The 23030-nt window shown below is 37.9% G+C and overlaps 1 protein-coding gene across 10 annotated transcripts in view; it reads left to right on the plus strand.

The window, feature by feature from the left end:
- GDPD4 (glycerophosphodiester phosphodiesterase domain containing 4) overlaps positions 1-23030 on the plus strand; it is a 196534-nt gene that overhangs the window by 89272 nt on the left and 84232 nt on the right. For all 10 annotated transcript variants that reach the window (XR_006193357.1, XR_006193356.1, XM_042903891.1 and 7 more), the window contains 2 exons: positions 17156-17377; positions 18295-18449. Coding sequence is in view for 8 of the 10 variants with exons in the window: in XM_042903891.1 (XP_042759825.1) it covers positions 17156-17377; positions 18295-18449 (377 nt within the window). In the remaining 2 variants the exon portion in view is untranslated. The remainder of the gene's footprint in view (positions 1-17155; positions 17378-18294; positions 18450-23030) is intronic.

The raw sequence follows: 23030 nt of genomic DNA on the forward strand, positions 1-23030 counted from the left end.
CCACCGGGTTGGCTTGAGTCAACGGGGAACATAGCTCGACCCGGTCTCAGCTTGGCACCGGGGCCCGGCCCCCCACACATATTTATGATTGTTTTGTGTTCCTCATGTATTGACCCCTTTATCATTAGATAGTGTTATTTTCTGCCTCTTGTTAACATTTTTGGCTTGAAGTCTATTTTGTCTGATAGAAATATGGGTATACATGCTTTCTTTTGTTTATTTACTTGGAATATCATCTTCTGCCGCATCACTTTGAGCCTATTTGTGTCTTTAGAGCTGAAATGAGTCTTCCTAAAGGCAGCGTATGTTCCTTTTTTATTCATCCAGCCTCTCTTTGTCTTAATTGTGTTTTAATTGGTGACTTCAATCCATTTACATTTAAGGTGATTACTGATAGGTAAGGACTTACATTTTATCTTTTTCTCTGATTATTTTGTATCTCCATTATTTCTTTTTTCTTGTGTTTCTGTCTACCTTTTAAGGTTGGTGGTTTTCCATAATGGTTTGCTGGGTTTCTCCTTTATTTTTTTTTTAATTTTTTTTTTAATATATGAAATTTATTCTCAAATTGGTTTCCATACAACACCCAGTGCTCATCCCCAAAGGTGCCCTCCTCAATACCCATCACCCACCCTCCCCTCCCTCCCACCCCCCCATCAACCCTCAGTTTGTTCTCAGTTTTTAACAGTCTCTTATGCTTTGGCTCTCTCCCACTCTAACCTCTTTTTTTTTTTTTTTTTCCTTCCCCTCCCCCATGGGTTTCTGTTAAGTTTCTCAGGATCCACATAAGAGTGAAACCATATGGTATCTGTCTTTCTCTGTATGGCTTATTTCACTTAGCATAACACTCTCCAGTTCCATCCACGTTGCTACAAACGGCCATATTTCATTCTTTCTCATTGCCACGTAGTATTCCATTGTGTATATAAACCACAATTTCTTTATCCATTCATCAGTTGATGGACATTTAGGCTCTTTCCATACTTTGGCTATTGTGGAGAGTGCTGCTATAAACATTGGGGTACAAGTGCCCCTATGCATCAGTACTCCTGTATCCCTTGGATAAATTCCTAGCAGTGCTATTGCTGGGTCATAGGGTAGGTCTATTTTTAATTTTCTGAGGAACCTCCACACTGCTTTCCAGAGCGGCTGCACCAATTTGCATTCCCACCAACAGTGCAAGAGGGTTCCCGTTTCTCCACATCCTCTCCGGCATCTAAAGTCTCCTGATTTGTTCATTTTGGCCACTGTGACTGGCGTGAGGTGATATCTGAGTGTGGTTTTGATTTGTATTTCCCTGATAAGGAGCGACGTTGAGCATCTTTTCATGTGCCTGTTGGCCATCCGGATGTCTTCTTTAGAGAAGTGTCTATTCATGTCTTCTGCCCATTTCTTCACTGGGTTATTTGTTTTTCGGGTGTGGAGTTTGGTGAGCTCTTTATAGATTTTGGATACTAGCCCTTTGTCCGATATGTCATTTGCAAATATCTTTTCCCATTCCGTTGGTTGCCTTTTAGTTTTGTTGGTTGTTTCCTTTGCTGTGCAGAAGCTTTTTATCTTCATAAGGTCCCAGTAATTCACTTTTGCTTTTAATTCCCTTGCCTTTGGGGATGTGTTGAGTAAGAGATTGCTGCGGCTGAGGTCAGAGAGGTCTTTTCCTGCTTTCTCCTCTAAGGTTTTGATGGTTTCCTGTCTCACATTCAGGTCCTTTATCCATTTTGAGTTTATTTTTGTGAATGGTGTGAGAAAGTGGTCTAGTTTCAACCTTCTGCATGTTGCTGTCCAGTTCTCCCAGCACCATTTGTTAAAGAGACTGTCTTTTTTCCATTGGATGTTCTTTCCTGCTTTGTCAAAGATGAGTTGGCCATACGTTTGTGGGTCTAGTTCTGGGGTTTCTATTCTATTCCATTGGTCTATGTGTCTGTTTTTGTGCCAATACCATGCTGTCTTGATGATGACAGCTTTGTAGTAGAGGCTAAAGTCTGGGATTGTGATGCCTCCTGCTTTGGTCTTCTTCTTCAAAATTACTTTGGCTATTCGGGGCCTTTTGTGCTTCCAGATGAATTTTAGGATTGCTTGTTCTAGCTTCGAGAAGAATGCTGGTGCAATTTTGATTGGGATTGCATTGAATGTATAGATAGCTTTGGGTAGTATTGACATTTTGACAATATTTATTCTTCCAATCCATGAGCGTGGAATGTCTTTCCATTTCTTTATATCTTCTTCAATTACCTTCATAAGCTTTCTATAGTTTTCAGCATACAGATCTTTTACATCTTTGGTTAGATTTATTCCTAGGTATTTTATGCTTCTTGGTGCAATTGTGAATGGGATCAGTTTCTTTATTTGTCTTTCTGTTGCTTCATTGTTAGTGTATAAGAATGCAACTGATCTCTGTACATTGATTTTGTATCCTGCAACTTTGCTGAATTCATGTATCAGTTCTAGCAGACTTTTGGTGGAGTCTATCGGATTTTCCATGTATAATATTATGTCATCTGCAAAAAGCGAAAGCTTGACTTCATCTTTGCCAATTTTGATGCCTTTGATTTCCTTTTGTTGTCTGATTGCTGATGCTAGAACTTCCAGCACTATGTTAAACAACAGCGGTGAGAGTGGGCATCCCTGTCGTGTTTCTGATCTCAGGGAAAAAGCTCTCAGTTTTTCCCCGTTGAGGATGATGTTAGCTGTGGGCTTTTCATAAATGGCTTTTATGATCTTTAAGTATGTTCCTTCTATCCCGACTTTCTCAAGGGTTTTTATTAAGAAAGGGTGCTGGATTTTGTCAAAGGCCTTTTCTGCATCGATTGACAGGATCATATGGTTCTTCTCTTTTTTTTTTGTTAATGTGATGTATCACGTTGATTGATTTGCGAATGTTGAACCAGCCCTGCATCCCAGGAATGAATCCCACTTGATCATGGTGAATAATTCTTTTTATATGCCGTTGAATTCGATTTGCTAGTATCTTATTGAGAAATTTTGCATCCATATTCATCAGGGATATTGGCCTGTAGTTCTCTTTTTTTACTGGGTCTCTGTCTGGTTTAGGAATCAAAGTAATACTGGCTTCATAGAATGAGTCTGGAAGTTTTCTTTCCCTTTCTATTTCTTGGAATAGCTTGAGAAGGATAGGCATTATCTCTACTTTAAATGTCTGGTAGAACTCCCCTGGGAAGCCATCTGGTCCTGGACTCTTATTTGTTGGGAGATTTTTGATAACCGATTCAATTTCTTCACTGGTTATGGGTCTGTTCAAGCTTTCTATTTCCTCCTGATTGAGTTTTGGAATAGTGTGGGTGTTTAGGAATTTGTCCATTTCTTCCAGGTTGTCCAATTTGTTGGCATATAATTTTTCATAGTATTCCCTGATAATTGCTTGTATCTCTGAGGGATTGGTTGCAATAATTCCATTTTCATTCATGATTTTATCTATTTGGGTCATCTCCCTTTTCTTTTTGAGAAGCCTGGCTAGAGGTTTGTCAATTTTGTTTATTTTTTCAAAAAACCAACTCTTGGTTTCGTTGATCTGCTCTACAGTTTTTTTAGATTCTATATTGTTTATTTCTGCTCTGATCTTTATTATTTCTCTTCTTCTGCTGGGTTTAGGCTGCCTTTGCTGTTCTGCTTCTATTTCCTTTAGGTGTGCTGTTAGAGTTTGTATTTGGGATTTTTCTTGTTTCTTGAGATAGGCCTGGATTGCAATGCATTTTCCTCTCAGAACTGCCTTCGCTGCATCCCAAAGCGTTTGGATTGTTGTATTTTCATTTTTGTTTGTTTCCATATATTTTTTAATTTCTTCTCTAATTGCCTGGTTGACCCACTCATTTGTTAGTAGGCTGTTCTTTAACCTCCATGCTTTTGTAGGTTTTCCAGACTTTTTCCTGTGGTTGATTTCACGCTTCATAGCATTGTGGTCTGAAAGTATGCATGGTATAATTTCAATTCTTGTAAACTTATGAAGGGCTGTTTTATGACCCAGTATATGATCTATCTTGGAGAATGTTCCATGTGCACTCGAGAAGAAAGTATATTCTTTTGCTTTGGGATGCAGAGTTCTAAATATGTCTGTCAAGTCCGTCTAATCCAATGTATCATTCAGGGCCCTTGTTTCTTTATTGACTGTGTGTCTAGGTGATCTATCCATTTCTGTAAGTGGGGTGTTAAAGTCCCCTGCAATGACCACATTCTTATCAATAAGGTTGCTTATGTTTATGAGTAATTGCTTTATATATTTGGGGGCTCCGGTATTCGGCGCATAGACATTTATAATTGTTAGCTCTTCCTGATGGATAGACCCTGTAATTATTATATAATGCCCTTCTTCATCTCTTGTTACAGCCTTTAATTTAAAGTCTAGTTTGTCTGATATAAGTATGGCTACTCTAGCTTTCTTTTGGCTTCCAGTGGCATGATAAATAGTTCTCCATCCCCTCACTCTCAATCTAAAGGTGTCCTCAGATCTAAAATGAGTCTCTTGTAGACAGCAAATAGATGGGTCTTGTCTTTTTATCCATTCTGATACCCTATCCTATGTCTTTTGGTTGGCACATTTAATCCATTTACATTCAGTGTTATTATAGAAAGATTCGGGTTTAGAGTCATTGTGATGTCTGTATGTTTTATGCTTGTAGTGATGTCTCTGGTACTTTGTCTCACAGGATCCCCCTTAGGAGCTCTTGTAGGGCTGGTTTAGTGGTGACAAATTCCTTCAGTTTTTGTTTGTTTGGGAAGACCTTTATCTCTCCTATTCTAAACGACAGACTTGCTGGATAAAGGATTCTTGGCTGCATATTTTTTCTGTTTAGCACACTGAAGATATCGTGCCAATCCTTTCTGGCCTGCCAGGTTTCAAAAGAGAGATCAGTCACGAGTCTTATAGGTCTCCCTTTATATGTGAGGGCACGTTTATCCCTTGCTGCTTTCAGAATTTTCTCTTTATCCTTGTATTTTGCCAGTTTCACTATGATATGTGGTGCAGAAGATCGATTCAAGTTACGTCTGAAGGGAGTTCTCTGTGCCTCTTGGATTTCAATGCCTTTTTCCTTCCCCAGGTCAGGGAAGTTCTCAGCTATAATTTCTTCAAGTACCCCTTCAGCACCTTTCCCTCTCTCTTCCTCCTCTGGGATACCAATTATGCGTATATTATTTCTTTTTAGTGTATCACTTAGTTCTCTAATTTTCCCCTCATACTCCTGGATTTTTTTATCTCTCTTTCTCTCAGCTTCCTCTTTTTCCATAACTTTATCTTCTAGTTCACCTATTCTCTCCTCTGCCTCTTCAATTCGAGCTGTCGTCGTTTCCATTTTGTTTTGCATTTCGTTTAAAGGACTTTTCAGCTCCTCGTGACTGTTCCTTAGTCCCTTGATCTCTGTAGCAAGAGATTCTCTGCTGTCCTCTATACTGTTTTCAAGCCCAGTGATTAATTTTATGACTATTATTCTAAATTCACTTTCTGTTATATTATTTAAATCCTTTTTGATCAGTTCATTAGCTGTTGTTATTTCCTGGATATTCTTCTGAGGGGAATTCTTCCGTTTGGTCATTTTGGATAGTCCCTGGAGTGGTGAGGACCTGCAGGGCACTTCCCCTGTGCTGTGGTGTATAACTGGAGTTGGTGGGCGGGGCCGCAGTCCGACCTGATGTCTGCCCCCAGCCCACCGCTGGGGCCACAGTCAGACTGGTGTGTGCCTTCTCTTCCCCTCTCCTAGGGGCGGGATTCACTGTGGGGTGGCGTGGCCCGTCTGGGCTACTTGCACACTGCCAGGCTTGTGGTGCTGGGGATCTGGCGTATTAGCTGGGGTGGGTAGGCAAGGTGCACGGGGGCAGGAGGGGCAGGCTTAGCTCGCTTCTCCTTAGGTGATCCACTTCAGGAGGGGCCCTGTGGCAGCGGGAGGGAGTCAGATCCGCTGCTGGAGGTTTGGCTCCACAGAAGCACAGAGTTGGGTGTTTTCGCGGAGTGAGCAAGTTCCCTGACAGGAACTGGTTCCCTTTGGGATTTTGGCTGGAGGATGGGCGGGGGAGATGGCTCTGGCGAGCGCCTTTGTTCCCCACCAAACTGAGCTCTGTTGTCCGGGGGCTCAGCAGCTCTCCTTCCCTTTGTCCTCCAGCCTTCCTGCTTTCCGAGCAGAGCTGTTAACTTATGACCTCCCAGACGCTAAGTCGCGCTTGCTGTCGGAACACAGTCCGTCAGGCCCCTCCGCTTTTGCCGGCCAGACTTGGGGGCTCTGCTTGGCAGGCGAGCCGCCCCTCCGCCCCGGCTCCCTCCCGCCAGTCCGTGGAGCGCGCACCGCCTCGCCGCCCTTCCTACCCTCTTCTGTGGGCCTCTCGTCTGCGCTTGGCTCCGGAGACTCCGTTCTGCTAATCCGCTGGCGGTTTTCTGCGTTATTTAGGCAGGTGTAGGTGGAATCTAAGTGATCAGCAGGACGCGTGGTGAGCCCAGCGTCCTCCTACGCCGCCATCTTCCCTCTCTCTCCCGGGTTTCACCTTTAAAAAGTTTTTTTTTTAATGTTTATTTATTTTTGAGACAGTGTGAGTGGGGGAGGAGCAGAGAGGGAGAGGAACAGAGGATCCAAACCAGGCTCCATGCTGACAGCAGTGAGCCCAGTGTGGGGCTTGAACTCACAAACCATGAGATCATGACCTGAGCAGAAGTTGGTTGCTCAACTGACTGAGCCACCCAGGAGCCCCATGGGTTTCACTTTTTTTTTTTTTTTTTTGGTGTTTTGTGTCTCTGCTCTAGGTTTATGTTTTGTGGTTATTATGAAGTTTTCATAAAATGTTAGATAAAATACTCCTTTTTCTGCTGATAGCAATTTATTTTTGTCTATATAGATTCTATACTTTTCCTCTTCCCCTTTCATATTTTTGCTGTCAGAAATGATCTTTTATGTTGTGAGTTTGTTACCAAATTGTAGTAGTTATAGTTATTTTTTTTTTAATTTTTTTTTAACACTTATTTATTTTTGAGACAGAGACAGAGAATGAACGGGGGAGGGGCAGAGAGAGAGGGAGACACAGAATCGGAAGCAGGCTCCAGGCTCTGAGCCATCAGCCCAGAGCCTGACGCGGGGCTCGAACTCACAGACCGAGAGATCGTGACCTGAGCCGAAGTCGGACGCTCAACCGACTGAGCCACCCAGGCGCCCCTATAGTTATTTTTAATGCTCTTTTTCTTTAACCTTTGTGCTATAATTGTTTAACATCATATTCTAAAATACAGTTAGTGTTCTGATTCTGCCTTTGTATCACCTTACTCAGAGTTTTTGTGTACATGTGTCATTTCAGGTAGACAAGCTCCTTTCAGCATTTTTTGTAAGGTAGGTCTAGTGGTGGTAAACTCCACTAGCTTTTGCTTGTCTGGGAAAGTCTTTATTTCTCCTTCATATCTGAAGGATAACTTTGTTGGATAAAGTATTTTGGACCGGCAGTTTTCAATCTTTCAGTACCCTGAATATGTCATTCCACTCTCTTCTGGCCTGGAAATCTGCTCATAGTCTAATAGGGGTTCCTTTGTAGGCTACTTTAAAAAAACTCTTGGCAGCCTCTCACATTTCCTTATTATTGACTTTTGACAGCTTTATTATAATGTGTCTTGGAGAAGGTCTTTGCATTGAGATAATAAGGTGATGTATTGGCTCCATGGACTTTTGTGTCCCAACTCTTTCAATAGGTTTGAGAAGTTCTCCACTGTTCGTTCTTTCTTTCTTTCTTTCTTTCTTTCTTTCTTTCTTTCTTTCTTTCTCTTAGTTTTTAATTTTTGAGAGAGACAGAGCACAAGCAGGGGAGGGGTAAAGAGAGAGGGAGACACAGAATCTGAAGCAGACTCCAGATGACCTGAGACGAAGTCGATGCTTCAATGACTGAGCCACCTGGGCACCCCTCCGCTGTTATTTCTTTTTTTTTTTTAATTTTTTAAAATTTATTTTTGAGAGACAGAGACCGAGCACAAGCAGGGGAGGGGCAGAGAGAGAGAGGGAGACACAGAATCCAGAGAGGGAGACGCAGGCTACAGGCTCTAGCTGTCAGCACAGAGCTTGACACGGGGTTTGAACTCATGAACCACGAGATCATGATCTGAGCCGAAGTTGGATGCTTAACCAACTGAGCCACCCAGGCACCCCTCCACTGTTATTTCTTTAAATAAACTCTCTGCCCCTTTCTCTTCTGGTATACCCATTATTCTTATTTTGGCTCTTCTAAGGGAGTCTGATAGTTCTCATAGGGTTTCTTCACTTTTTAAAAGTCTTAGCTGTCTCTTTCCTACCTGAATCATTTCCAGATTCCTGTTTTTCAGCTTTCTTATTTCTTCCATTTGATTTGCTCTATTTCTAATGTTTTCTAATACATTCTTCATCTCATTTATTAAGTTCTTCAGCTCCAGAATTTGTTTGGTTCTTTAAAAATATTCCCAAATGTTTTTAAAAACCTAGCTCTAAGAAACCCTAGATAAAATAGGGTATCTCAAAGGAAATTAGATAATATTTTGAACTGAATGAAAATAGAACGTATTGAAACTGGTAGAATTCAACTAAAGTTATGCTTAGAGGAAAACCCCCTTGGGATTATCTGCTTATATTAGGAATGAAGAGTCTCAAATCAGTAATCTAAGCTTCCTGTTTAAGACACTAGAAAAATAACAGTGAATTAAACCAAAAATAAGAATAAGAAAAGAAGTAATAAATAGCAAAAACCAGTGGAATGGAAACAGAGAAATAGAAAATGTCAGTGAAAGAAACTTATTCTTTGAAGAGATCAACAAAACTGATAAGCTTCTAACTAAGTGACCAAGACAAAAAGAAGACACAAATTTCAAGTATTAGAGATAAAGGTTTATCCATTCAGATCCTCCAGACATTAAAGAAGATAATAATGAAATACTGGTAATAGTGGAGCTGGCTCATATTAGTTCATAAGAGCCAATTATTAAATTTCAGAATTTTTGGAACCAATTGTTACATCAGTTACGAAATTAGGCATGGTTATAGTATTTAACCAACAAAAACTTGACAAGCACTACAGTCAGATCTCTTTATTTCTCAAGAGCTCCTTGTTAAGCATTTAGCAGCACATCATTGTCTATGAACAGCTGTGCTTATAAATATGAAAATTTAGGTGAAATGGAACAATTGTTTGAAATACACAAGCTACCAAAACTCACTCAGGAAGAAATATGTAACCTAAATAGTCCTATTTAAGACTATTTAAGTCCTATTTAAGACTATTCAAGAAACTGAATTTGTAGTTTAAAAATATCCCACAGGAAACCAGTTTGTAGATGTGTTCACTGGTGAATTTTACCAAATGCACAAGAAACAAATAATACCAATTCTAAATTCTCTTCCATAAAATAAAAAAATAATAATCTCCAGTACATTTTTATGAGGCCAGAATTTCTCTTCTAACAAATCTATAAAAAGGCATTTTCAAGAAATCTCAAGACTGATAAAACCTCATGAATACAGATATAAAAATCATTAAGAAAATGTTAATCTGAATCTAGCAATATGTAAAAATGATAATATACTGTGATCAAAGAGGTATCATGCTGACAATGCATGGTTTATAGTTGAAAATCAATTAATTTAACCACGTTAACACACAAAGAAGAAAATGTATAATCTCAATTCATGAAGAAAAATCATTTCATAAATTTAACTTCCATTCTTGATCAAAACTCTCAGAGAACTAACAATATAAAGGAACTACCTTTACTTGATAAAGATAATTCTGTAATATACCTAACATCATACTTATTGGTGAAAGAATGAACTTATTCTCCTTAAGACTTGGAAAAAAGAAGAATGTCTCACCACTCCTATTCAACATCATATTGTAAATCCTAGCCAGTGCAATAAGGGAAGAAGGCATACAGACTGGAAAAGAAGAAATATAATTATTTCTCTTTGCAGGGGACATTATTGCCGGTGTAAAAAATCCCAAGGAATCTACAAAAAATATTCAAGAACTAATAGGTGAATTTAGTATGGACACAAGAAACAAGGTCAATATTTAAAGAAACACAAAACAAAACAAAAAACCCTAAATCTAATCAGAGAGGACTTCTCATTTCAGCTACAACACATAAAGAGCTTGGAAGTGCTAACTCCCATCCTTAAAAAGAGAGAGAGAGAGAGAGAGAGAGAGAGAGAGAGAGAGAGAGAGAACGCAAAACAAATTGGAAATCAATGCCTTTTTTAGATCCATAAAAGAATTGAAATCACAGGGCAAACCATCACTCTGGACAGAGACACTCAATCTAGAGAGAAAGGTGAGTACAGAGAATCACAGCCAAGATCAGTTTACTAGAAGCAGAAGCCACTGGGGCCAAGAACTGGTAGGAACAGTTTAAGTTATTGGTAATTTTGATTAATGCTGGAGGCTGAGTGTGGACTAGCTTGAGAATTAAAAACTCTTGGGGACCCAGTTTTATATAGACTCCCATTTTGCCTCCAAGGACTCCCATCAGGTTTTCATAGTGAGGACTGGGGAAAAAACTTCTGTTTTGGGCAGCAGGAGGAGAAAAGTAACTTTTTTGAAATAACATCCTGAGTGTTCTTCATTGCAAAGCCCTAGTCTTCAGGGAGAACTACTATTCCAGAACCTTATCTAACATGTGGGAAGGGCAGTTAGTCAACTCCAGTTCACTCTAATCTTCCTGTCTCATGTAAGGGTAGAGAAAAAAAAGACTAGGAAATGCTTCTGGAACTTACACTCAGTAAAAGCCAAGATTTAATCATAAGATTGTAGAATGCTTCCTTTTCCCAACACCTTATCACCACATGAATAGGGCTTCAATATAATAATAGTGGGTTACAACTGAGAGGGCTGCAAAACATACTTTGTCTAAGAAGGAGCTCTTAAGGAATCCAAAGACAATAGGAGAGGAAACAAAACAAAACACAGAAACTGAATCCTCTAGTACCTATAGCTATATAAAAACATAATTATCTCAGTCCCTCATATCCATGACATCATGTCCAGTTTCCAACAAAAAAATTTTAAGATACTAAGACAAGATAAAGCACAATATGAAGAGACAAAAAAAAAGTGCCCAGATATAACACAAATTTTGGAATTATTAGAGAATTTTAAATAACTATGATTAATATGCTAATAGATCTAATGGAAAAAGTAGGCTATGTTAATAGCTTTAATGAAAAAAGTAGACAACATGCAAGAAAAGATAAGTAATGTAAGCAGAGAGATGAAAATTCTAAGAATTGAAAGCCTAGAAATAAAAAATATTTAAGTGAAATGAAGAATGCCTTTGATGAGCTTATCAGTAGCATGGACACAGATGAAGAAAGAATCAGTAATCTTGAAGTTACATCATCAGAAACTTCCCAAACTGAAACACAAAGAGATAACTGAAAAAGAATACAATAGCCAAGATTTAGGGGGGACATTATCAGTAGATTGGACACAGATAAAGAAAGAATCAGTAATCTTGAAGATACATCACCAGAAACTTCCCAAACTGAAACACAAAGAGATAACTGAAAAGAACACAATAGCCAAGAATTATGGGGAAAATTACAAAAGGTATTAACATACGTGTAATAGGAATACCAAATGGAGAAGAAAAAATATTTGAAGTAATAATGGTTGAAAATCTTCCAAAATTAGTGACAGACATCAAACCACAGATCCAAAAATCTGAGAGAATACCAAATAGGATAAATACCAAAAAATAGTCATAGTTTTTAAAGCTATTTTAAGTTGCAGTGACTATTCAATAAGGAAATGCTTTAGCCCAACCAAAAAGTAAACATGGTTACTAGTATAAATTCATAGTCCACAGAGGGAAGACACTGTACAAAACCACGTTAGAGAACCTCAAAGGGCCCTTTGGTGCAAAGTTCCAATTCATTTCTCACTTTATAGTTTTTCCAGGATTATGTTGGTTACAGGTGGGGAAAGAACTGGTCCTACTTCTGATGTCATAGAATAGTTACCTTATCAGTGTTTGATATTGCAGCCAATTTATCCCTACTGTAATGAATTGTGTCATGAAGATTTTGGGGAAGTATCCATTGGAAGTTAACTGGTGTGGGGCACCTGAGTGGCTCAGTCGGTTAAGTGTCTGACTCTTGGTACAGCTCCGATCATGATCTCATGGTTCATGAGTTCAAGCCCCGCGCTGGGCTTCATGCTGATAGTGTGGAGCCTGCTTGGGATTCTCAATCTCTCTCTCTCCCTCTCCCTCTCTCCCTGCCCCTCCCCTGCTCATGCTCTAAACAAACATTTAAAAAATTTTTGAAAAAAAGGTTAACTGGTGCTACAAGGTAGCCACCATGAATCTGGCAACCTGATTAGTTGTAGTGTTTCTTTTCAGAATTGGGGGCCAAATTTTGTGTATTAATGATGGAATTCCTAAACCCCGTAGATTGGTCTTTGTTCTTTATAAAAGGCCCTTGTCTAAGGGTTTTAGAGCATTTTGTTTAGTATAATGATCTGCTAAAGTATTTCTTCTAATGTCTCTTTACTGTGGACCTCTACCTTTAGGACAGCAATTTATTTGGGAAGCTTCAGGGCACCCAGTAGTTTGTGTATTTGTTATTCATGTTTAATACAGATAACTAAAAAGGTAAAAAAACTTCTCACGTGCCCTAGAGAAGGCCCTAATTTTGGCCACTCAAGCCAATTTGATAACTGGCAATAGATTTGAGACTTTGTGAGAGAATCTGGAAAAATCAGTTTATTATGAAGAAGGTGCATAATCCATTTATTATTATCTTTTTTAATTGTTAAGATAAAACCTGTCAGTAAACAATATTAGATCAAGATTTGGTATAGGAGCACACAAAAGGTTTGTTCCAAGCATGGAAAGTTCTCAAATTACAGAAATTAGGAGATTCTCCTTTGGTAGGATAATACAGTTGCTGTATGAAGAGTGTTATATTGGTGAATGGCAATACAAGAAAAGAAAATGACTATTTCATAATTAATTAACTGACATAAAACATTGGGTATTTTTGGTTAACAACAGAGATTGTATGGAATGTGTTTCCATAAAATAGAAAGATGAAACTAGTATAGCATCTGAAGATTCTTAGACTAATTTGACCAGGACTGCATTTTCTTCTGAAGCAAAGATAAAAAACCTCGATACTGGATCAATGGGTATTAATAGGCAATGAGTCTTTGTTATTACAGCTTACTAATACTTTTAGACCATGGCCTCCCCTTCTGTGTACTTTCAAAAGGAAATGTTTATTATGATCTAGAAGATCAGCAAAGATGATTGTTGAAGAAATATTTTGAGATTACTGAAGGTCTTTTTGGTTTCCATGTTTTGTGAAAATGGTTCCAAAATGTTTGTCTAATGATACAGAGAGGTCTGTTTCAAAACAGTCTGTTGTATATACTCCACAACATCCACTTAATTCCAGAAATTATTTAATTGTCCTTAGTGTTTGGCCTTGGATAATTTGTATCTCTCATTAGATATGTCCTTCCTCAGCCAGTATATCATGGTCTAGATCAAGTGTTGGCAAACTATGGCTTGTTGTACAAATCCAGCCACTGGCTATTTTTGTACAGCCTGTGAGCTCGTAAGAGTTGTTTTTACATTTCTAAATGGTTGAACAAAGTCAAAAGAAAAATGTTTCATGACCTGTAAAAATGATATAAAACTCAAATTTCAGGGTCCATAAATAAAGTGGTTTTTTTTGGAACACAGCCATGCTTATTCATTATGAATTGTCTTTTGCTGTTTTTGCACTATAGAAGCAGAGTTGAGTAGTTGTGACAGAGACTGTATGATCCACAAAGTAAAAAATACTTAGTGTCTGGCCCTTCACAGAATAAGTTTGCTGAACCCTGGATAATGAACTGTTACTTTGTAGAATTAAAATTTCTTTTTCTTTTATTTTTTTAATTTTAAGTTTATTTTATTTCATTTTTGAAAGAGACAGGCATGAGTAAGGGAGGGACATAGAGAGAGGGAGAGAGAGAATCGCAGGCAGGCTCTGTGCTGCCAGCCCAGAGCCTGAAGCAGGGCTTGAACTTACAAAACTACGAGATCATGACTTGAGCTGAAATCGAGTCAGTGAGCCACCCAGGTGCCCCTAAAAAATTTTTTTTAGAAGCTTCATGAATATGTAGTTGATCTTGCAATTTCAATATGTCTTATTGCATATCCCTATGATCTTGGTTTAACACTTGAGAAAAGTAGGATGGGGCTTCAGTAAATGTCTAAGGCATAATTTTCCAGGTAAATTGTTGATTGTTCCCTGGTGAAGGCAATACATATTGATTGTCTTCATCAGCTAAAACAGGAAAGAAAGTAGAGATAGGGCCAAAGAGATTGTATTTGCGTTAGGCAGTACTAGAAAATGAGGTATATAACTCTTTGGCTAATAGCTTACAGATGTGGGACAAATCAGTATCTTCTACCATCTCAGTTTTGGGTTTTCTTTTTTTAAACAGGCAAAACAGACATTTTGCTTGGACTAAAGCAAGGGATAATTAATCCTTATTTTATTAAATCTGTTATAGTTGGCTTAGATCTTCCTTAACTTCAGCATTAAGAGGATTTTAGGCAACAGTGTCAAGAGAGTCAATATGAACCCTTACTGGTTTGACTCTCAATTATTCTGTCATTTCCCCTCATGGGGTTCTAGTTCTGTGCCCGTTATTTGCTTGTTTTGGAATTAATATACTAATGTCCATGCTATAATTTGATAATGTGAAGTAGAATTTTCTGCAACTCCTGAAAATATTTTATCTGCAGTATATTTCTTCTGGTGGGTCTTTTTGCACAGTAGATTCCTAATGATGAAATTTATAGGAAAGTGCCATAGGGAAGGAAGAGTTCTGACAAAAGTAACAGTTATAGGTTGGGACATGGAAAAGGATTTAAGATGGTTAGAAATTCCCACTACTTGAATAGTTTTGGTACTTTGAGCAGTCTGATTTTCCATGGTAGTGGTATTAATAGTAAAGGTAGTGGCACCAGTATCAACAAGAAGCTATATTGTTCATCTATATTTATATATAGTTATTTTCAGAATCTCATGTTGGGTAGTAGCGTTTCCCTTTAAGTGGTATCATTGGGCAGATTTTGGATAATTGTTCCATTTCTTACCAATAGGGTACATTGGATTCTCCTACTTGTAATTTCTCTAAGCATAAGCATAGAGAATGAGGACATTTTTAGTGTTGTTTTTATGTGGAGAACCACAAGTTTGTTTCCATTTCTAGCTTGTTGTTTTCTAGGGCTTTAAAAAAAAATGTTCAACAACTTGTTGGAGATAGTCTAAACTGGTTTTGTCCCGTTCCAGTTTATTTTTCTAAGTCTCCTATTTTATGTACCAAAAATAAGAGGCTCAATTTGCTTCTGCTGTTAGACCTACCCCAAATTACTATTTAAAGCTTACTGGAATCCTGTTTTAAACCCTATTGTTTAAAATTTATTTTTAAAAAAATTTTTGTTCACTTTATCCTTAAAGAAAAGGCTTTACAAAGCATAAGAGACTGTTAAAAACTGAGAACAAACTGAGGGTTGATGGGGGGGTGGGTGATGGGTATTGAGGAGGGCACCTTTTGGGATGAGCACTGGGTGTTGTATGGAAACCAATTTGACAATAAATTTCATATATTTAAAAAAAAAGAAAAGGCTTTATAAATGTCCTTCCATAGAGTATTTCTTATTCTTTTTTCTCATTCAGGGACATTTTAAAAATTATGCACAGCTGATTTATTTCAGTTCTGTCTTGGTGTTTCTCTTTCTGCTCTTTTAACAGTTTTCCCCACATGAAGGTCTAATAATTAAGTGAAATCAGTTGTTCTATATCTGGAAGAATCTACCAAACTCTTGAATTCTGAGGCAAATTTTTTATTTTCCTGAGGATTAAGAAGGCCCTTAATAATAGACCTCAACTGAGGTCTAGACCATGATTTAATTCAACTTCTATGATCTGGCTTCTGTTCTAGTTTGATGATACTGTGCAATATGATGATTTCTTTGCTGAAAAGAGGGAGGTCAGGGGAAGGGGAAGAAATAGAAATCTAGGGTGAGAATGAGAATGAAGATAAAGTCGTGTAGAAAAAGATATTACTTGAGTCTTGAGAAAAGGACCCATGTCCTGTTTCCTTCTTAGAGATAGCCTTTTATCACTGACTTCACCCACAAATTATCTAAAATAAACAAATGACTATAAAAGTAGCCATTTTTAAATTTAATATAGCTAATAGATGTATGGACTGAGGTATAAAATGAAATTCTTTGAAAAATATTGCAAAGAATATATGACAATTCCTGCCATAAGGAAGGTACACTCCAGTAGGAGCAGTAGAGAGTGAGGGAACTAATGTGAATTGTGCACTTTTCTATGTACTAGACACGCTTATAGAACTTGTAAATATTTTATCATATTTAATATTCAAAATAATCCTGAGAAATACATAGGTTACCTCTCCACATCCCCATTTTATAGTTTGGGCAATGAAAACTTTGAGAATTTAAATGGTTTTACCACAGTTACACAGAAAGAAGCATATGAAGTAAAAATTTGAATCTGGCCTAAGACATAAATAGAAGGCAAAATGAAATATACAACTGAGGCATAAAAATGAGTTTTTGGAATTTAATACCATCAAAGTCTTTTTAGCTTAGGAATATTTAAGGAAGGCTTCATGAAGGGGGTAGCGTTTAAGCTGGGCTTTGTAGGTTTAGGATAAGATTTAACAGGTGGATACGGCGAGGAAAACCAATGAGTGATAGAGCTGGGATTGAATCCAATTTAATCTTAAGCCAAACCCTGTTTTTTCCATTACACATAACTAGAACAGTGAGAGCAAATGTGGGAAACCAGTGTGACTTTTATAAAAAGAGATTGTATTACTTCAAGTTATAGAAAAAAATCTGAAAAGGAAGGTCAGGACAAAAATATTAAGGACTTTCCATGCAAATACGACATGTTCTACAGCGTAGAAGAAATCATTCCAAATACCGTAATTACCTATTAAGATTACATTCAATTTCTCTCCTTGGCAACTGTTATTTCAGGACCAGTATTTCAGAGGATCTGGTGGGTTGGATGATAATGGAGCAACGTGAGGATAGGCCTGGGTGTGGGGCTATCTAGCAGGAGAATTGGAAATTGCTTTTGATAGGAGCCAATGTATTCTCTGATGTATTTGTTTTTAGTTTAAACCATTCTACCACATGAAACCCCTATCAAGGGCTGATCGTGAAAAAGCAGAAAATCAGAGGATTCCAAAACTAACTGACTTATTGGAACTTGCACAGAAGGAAAAAAAATTTGTGATATTTGATCTTAATACCCCTCCACGAAAACATCCTCTCAGACACACCTATATTCGCCATGTAGTAAGCGTGATCCTTGCCTCCAAAATTGAGCAACATCTGGTATGTCTGTCTCATTATTTATGGTAGAGGTTGGGAGGTGGGTAGCATGTCCCAGGAGCATAGCAATTGAACCTGACCTAGCTTGTAGATCTTCCCTGGGATGTCTAAATAATTTTGCTATCTGTAGAAATAGAGATTGTTGCTTATGTAGCTACACGTGGCAATCTAAGAATGACCCAGTTAAATTTATCTCAGTGGGGAAAAACACAGAAGCTGTTTGCTACTCCAAACCAAATGAAATAACAGCTCTCTGTTAAAAAAAAGTATGTGTGTAATGACTATACAATGTAACCTGCACCATCACTAGCATAGAACTATTAGAAGGGGCCTGGATAGCACTAAGGCTTTGAGGATTTGACTTTAATTAATGGTACAGAAGAAAGAGCTGGTTCTTATTTGAGCAGAGATTTGTTCATCATGTTTTTCAGAAGCAACTCTCTGCACTTGGGCAATCATTCCAAATCTCTTAAGTTATTAAAATATGGTAGAGTGCTGAGTGAAACAAATGTGTCTTCTTGCAAATGGAACTATTTCCACAGATGAGTCATAATAGTATTCCCCATTGACAGGAAATGACCCCTCTCAAAGATGATTTTTAGCATTATCAGCTGGAGGAAATAGGATTCCTACCTTTCATCTGCACCTACCAACTCCTTATCCACTTTGGCTAGTGTGGGGCTATCTGAACACAATGGGCCCTTGACTCAGGATATTAACTTTAAGAAATCTCACTCCAGAACAACCCTGGTGAAAGTCCCATCATAAGAGTTCATTGGATGGTATTAGGCCACGTTGACTCTTTCACCAAGGACTAGAATCTCTCTCTACTCTCTATAGACTGTTACCAGTGCTGGAATGAGGCTGCTTGTACCTAGAGAGCTGATTATCCACTAAAGACTTCCTTTTTCTCCTTACAGATTTTTTGGTTGCCAAGTTTTGATAGGCAGTATGTCCAAAGCAGAGCTCCTGGTTTTCAGCAAGTGGGCCAGTTATTTTCCATTGAACGTCTTACAAAAGAAAATATCAGTAGAATAAATGTTGACTACAAGAGGTTGTTCTACAAAGGATTGAAGTAAGTGTTTGACCATGTCTTTCTTGGCATGTATTGCCTTGCATAAAATCTGCATTACCACCAGACTACTTTAATTAGCATCTCCTCATATCAGGATTTCTTTGTGTGGCTCTTTTTGAATCCCCTATTTTCCCCTTCTTACCCTTCTCACCCTGTCTTCCTCCTTCCCTCTGCTAGCAAACATTTGTGTAGACTGTGTCCCTGTCTGTGGAACATAGTCATCAGCCTCTGCTTTACCTCCAGTCTGTTATCATTCAACACACTTTTTTGTGTGCTTGGTGTTTTTGTTCTTATATAAGTCAGAAATCAGAAAGTTGTTTATTTCCTTCAGCCATTACTAGAAGCATTGCAGTACCTCATAAATAGCTTTGTGGTTCAGATAGCCAGATTTCTTATGAGATAATTAAGAACATGCCTAAATAAATAAAAAATAAAAACAAGTTAAAACAGCCAAGCACAAGAAGAAACTAAAATTATTGTCTATATTTATAAATATGTAATTAGCAACAGATTTTCAGAATTAAAAGCACCAGGGGATAAAATGGCAATTTTTTCCAAACTTAACTGTTATTAATCACTGCTTAATTTAATCCATAGTTCCTTTCTCTTAGATTTAAAAGTAATTTTTTTCAGATGATTGTAAATGCTTCAAAGCCAATGTTTTCCTTGGAGATATATATATATCTAAAATCTCCTTGGACTTAATAAAAATTACCCTTAGATACCTTTCTGCGTCTCAAGCCATGAGCTAGGCTGTTGGATTTACTTATGTTCTTATTCTCACTTCTCTCACCCCTCTGGCCATGGGATGGTTGATCATAAAGTGTATCTTTTTCCTTTTAGCAGTGGAAAATTATATATGTTTTGCCTCTATTTCCCAATCAGAGGATTTCTCTTTTCTGAACTACTACTTCTATTTTGAGTATATTTCCCTTTCCTTTTACTTTTTTCAAATAGAAAATGGATCTGTGGTGATGTTCTTCTCTTCTACTCATAATTTTTTTTTGAGAGAGAGAGAGAAAGAGACTGAGCAGGGGAGGGGCACAGGGAGAGGGAGAGAGATTATCTTTTTTAAAAATTTAATTTATTTTTTTTTAATTACATTCAAGTTAGTTATCATATAGTGCAAGAGTGATTTCAGGAGTAGATTCCTTAATGCCCCTTACCCATTTAGCCCATCCCCCCTTCTACAACCCTTCCAGTAACCCTCTGTTTGTTCTCCATATTTAAGAGTCTCTTATGTTTTGTCCCCCTCCCTGTTTTTATATTATTTTTGCTTTCCTTCCCTTATGTTCATCTGTTTTGTATCTTAAATTCCTCATATGAGTGAAGTCATATGATATTTATCTTTCTCTGACTAATTTCGCTTAGCATAATACCCTCCAGTTCCATCCACGTAGTTGTGAATGGCAAGATTCATTCTTTTTGATTGCCGAGTAAAACCTCCATTGTATATATATACACCACATTTCCTTTATCCATTCATCCATCAAAGGACATTTGGGCTCTTTCCATACTTCGGCTATTGTTGATAGCGCTGCTATGAACATGGGGGTGCATGTGTCCCTTCGAAACAGCACACCTGTATCCCTTGGATAGATGCCCAGTAGTGCAATTGCTGGGTCATAGGGTACTTCTATTTTTAATTTTTGAGGAACCTCCATACTGTTTTCCGGAGTGGCTGCACCAGCTTGCATTCCCACCAATGATGCAAAAGAGATCCTCTGCCTCTGCATCCTCACCAACATCTGTTGTTGCCTGAGTTGTTAATGTTAGATATTCTGACAGGTGTGAGGTGGTATCTCATTGTGGTTTTTATTTGTATTTCCCTAATTATGAGTGATGTGGGACATTTTCTCATGTGTCAGTTGGCCATCTGGATGTCTTCTTTGGAGAAGTGTCTATTCATGTCTTTGGCCCATTTCTTCACTGGATTCTTTGTTTTTTGGGGGTTGAGTTTGATAAGTTCCTATAGATTTTGGATACTAACCCTTTATCTGATATGTTGTTTGCAAATATTTTCTCCCATTCCATTGGTTGCCTTTAAGTTTTGCTGATTGTTTCTTTCGCTGTGTAGAAGCTTTTTATTTTGATGAAGTCCCAATAGTTCATTTTTGCTTTTGTTTCCCTTGCCTCTGGAGACGTGTTGAGTAAGAAGTTGCTGTGGCCAAGGTCAGAGAGGTTTTTGCCTGTTTTCTCCTCAAGGATTTCGATGGCTTCCTGTCTTACATATAGGTCTTTCGTCCATTTTGAGTTTATTTTTGTGTATGGTGTAAGAAAGTGGTCCAGGTTCATTTTTCTACATGTCGCTGTCCAGTTTTCCCAGCACCACTTGCTGAGGAGACTGTCTTTATTTCATCGGGATATTCTTTCCTGCTTTGTCAAAGATTAGTTGCCCATAAGTTTGTGGGTCCATTTCTGGGTTCTGTATTCTGTTCTGTTGATCTGAGTGTCTGTTTTTGTGACAGTACCCTACTATCTTGATGATTACAGCTTTGTAATACAATTTGAAGTACGGGATTGTGATGCTCCTGCTTTGGTTTTCTTTTTCAACATTTCTTTGGCTATTCAGGGTCTTTTCTGGTTCCATACAAATTTTGGAATTGTTTGTTCTAGCTCTGTGAAGAATGCTGGTGTTATTTTGATAGGTATTGCATTGAGTATGTAGATTGTATTTGAGTATGTAGATTGACATTTTAGCAATATTTGTTCTTCCTATCCAGGGGCATGAAATCTTTTTCCATTTTTTGTGTCTTCTTCAATTTCTTTCATAAGCTTTCTGTAGTTTTCAGCGTATAGATTTTTCACCTCTTTGGTTAGATTTATTCCTAGGTATTTTATGGGTTTTGGTGCAATTGTCAATGGGATCGATTCCTTGATTTCTCTTTCTGTTGCTTCATTATTGGTGTATAGGAATGCAACAGATTTCTGTGCATTTGTTTTATATCCTGCAACTTTGCTGAATTCATCAATCAGTTCTGGCAGTTTTTTGGTAGAATCTTTTGGGTTTTCCATAGACAGTATCGTGTCATCTGCAAAGAGTGAAAGGTTGACCTCTCCTGGCTGATTTGGATGCCTTTTATTTCTTTGCGTTTTCTGATTGCTGAGGCTAAGACTTCCAATACTATGTTGAATAACAGTGGCAAGAGTGGACATCCCTGTCTTGTTCCTTACCTTAGGAGGAAAGCTCTCAGTTTTTCCCCATTGAGGATGATATTAGCGTGGGTCTTTCATACGAATGGCTTTTATGATCTCGAGGTATGATCCTTCTACCCTACTTTCCTGAGGGTTTTTATCAAGAAAGGATGCTGTATTTTGTCAAATGCTTTCTCTGTATCTATTGAGAGGATCATGTGGTCCTTGTCCTTTCTTTTATTGATGTGATGAATCACATTGATTATTTTGTGGATATTGAACCAGCCCTGCATCCCAGGTATAAATCTCACTTGGTCATGGTGAATAATTTTTTAATGTACTATTGGATCTGGTTGGCTAATGTCTTATTGAGGATTTTTACATGTATGTTTATCAGGGAAATTGGTCTATAGTTCTCCTTTTTAGTGGTTTACTGGTTTTCGAATCAAGATAATGCTGGATGCATAGAAAGAGTTTGGAAGTTTTCCTTCCATTTCTGTTTTTTGGGACAGCTTCAAGAGAATAGGTGTTAATTCTTCCTTAAATGTTCGGTAGAATTTCTCTGGAAAGCCATCTGGCCCTGGACTCTTGTTTTTTGGGATATTTTTGATTACAAATTAGATTTCTTTACTGGTTATGGGTCTGTTCATATTTTCTATTTGTTCCTGTTTCAGTTTTGGTAGTTTATATGTTTCTAGGAATTTGTCCATTTCTTCCAGATTGCCCATTTTATTGGCGTATAATTGCTTATAATATTCTGATATTATTGTTTGTATTTCTGCTGTGTTGGTTGTGATCTCTCCTCTTTCATTCTTGATTTTATTTATTTGGATCCTTTCCCCTTTTCTTTTTGATCAAAGTGGCTAGTGGTTTATCAATTTTTTTAATGCTTTCAAAGAACCAGCTTCTGGTTTCATTGATCTGTTCTACTGTTTCTTTTGGTTGATAGCATTGATTTCTGCTCAGTCTTTATTATTTCCTGTCTTCTGCTGCCTTTGGGTTTTATTTGCTGTCCCTTTTCCAACTCTTTAACGTGTAAGGTTAGGTTGTGTATCTGAGACCTTTCTTCCATCTTTAGGAAGGCCTGGATTGCTATATACTTCCCTCTTATGACCACCGTTGCTGTGTCCCAGAGATTTGGGCTGTGGTGTTATCATTTTCATTGGCTTCCATGTACTTTTTAATTCCTCTTTAACTTCTTGGTTCGCCCATTCATTCTTCAGTAGGATATTCTTTAGTCTCCAAGTATTTTTTATCTTTCCAAATTGTTTCTTATGGTTGATATCAGGTTTCATGGTGTTGTGGTCTGAAAATATGCACGGTATAGTCTCGATCTTTTTGTACTTGTTGAGGGCTGATTTGTGTCCCAGTATGTGATCTATTCTGGAGAACATTCCATGTGCACTGGAGAAGAATGTATATTCTGTTGCTTTAGGATGAAATGTT

Source organism: Panthera leo, chromosome D1 (genome assembly GCF_018350215.1).
Source record: "Panthera leo isolate Ple1 chromosome D1, P.leo_Ple1_pat1.1, whole genome shotgun sequence".
Classification (NCBI taxonomy): Eukaryota; Metazoa; Chordata; class Mammalia; order Carnivora; family Felidae; genus Panthera; species Panthera leo.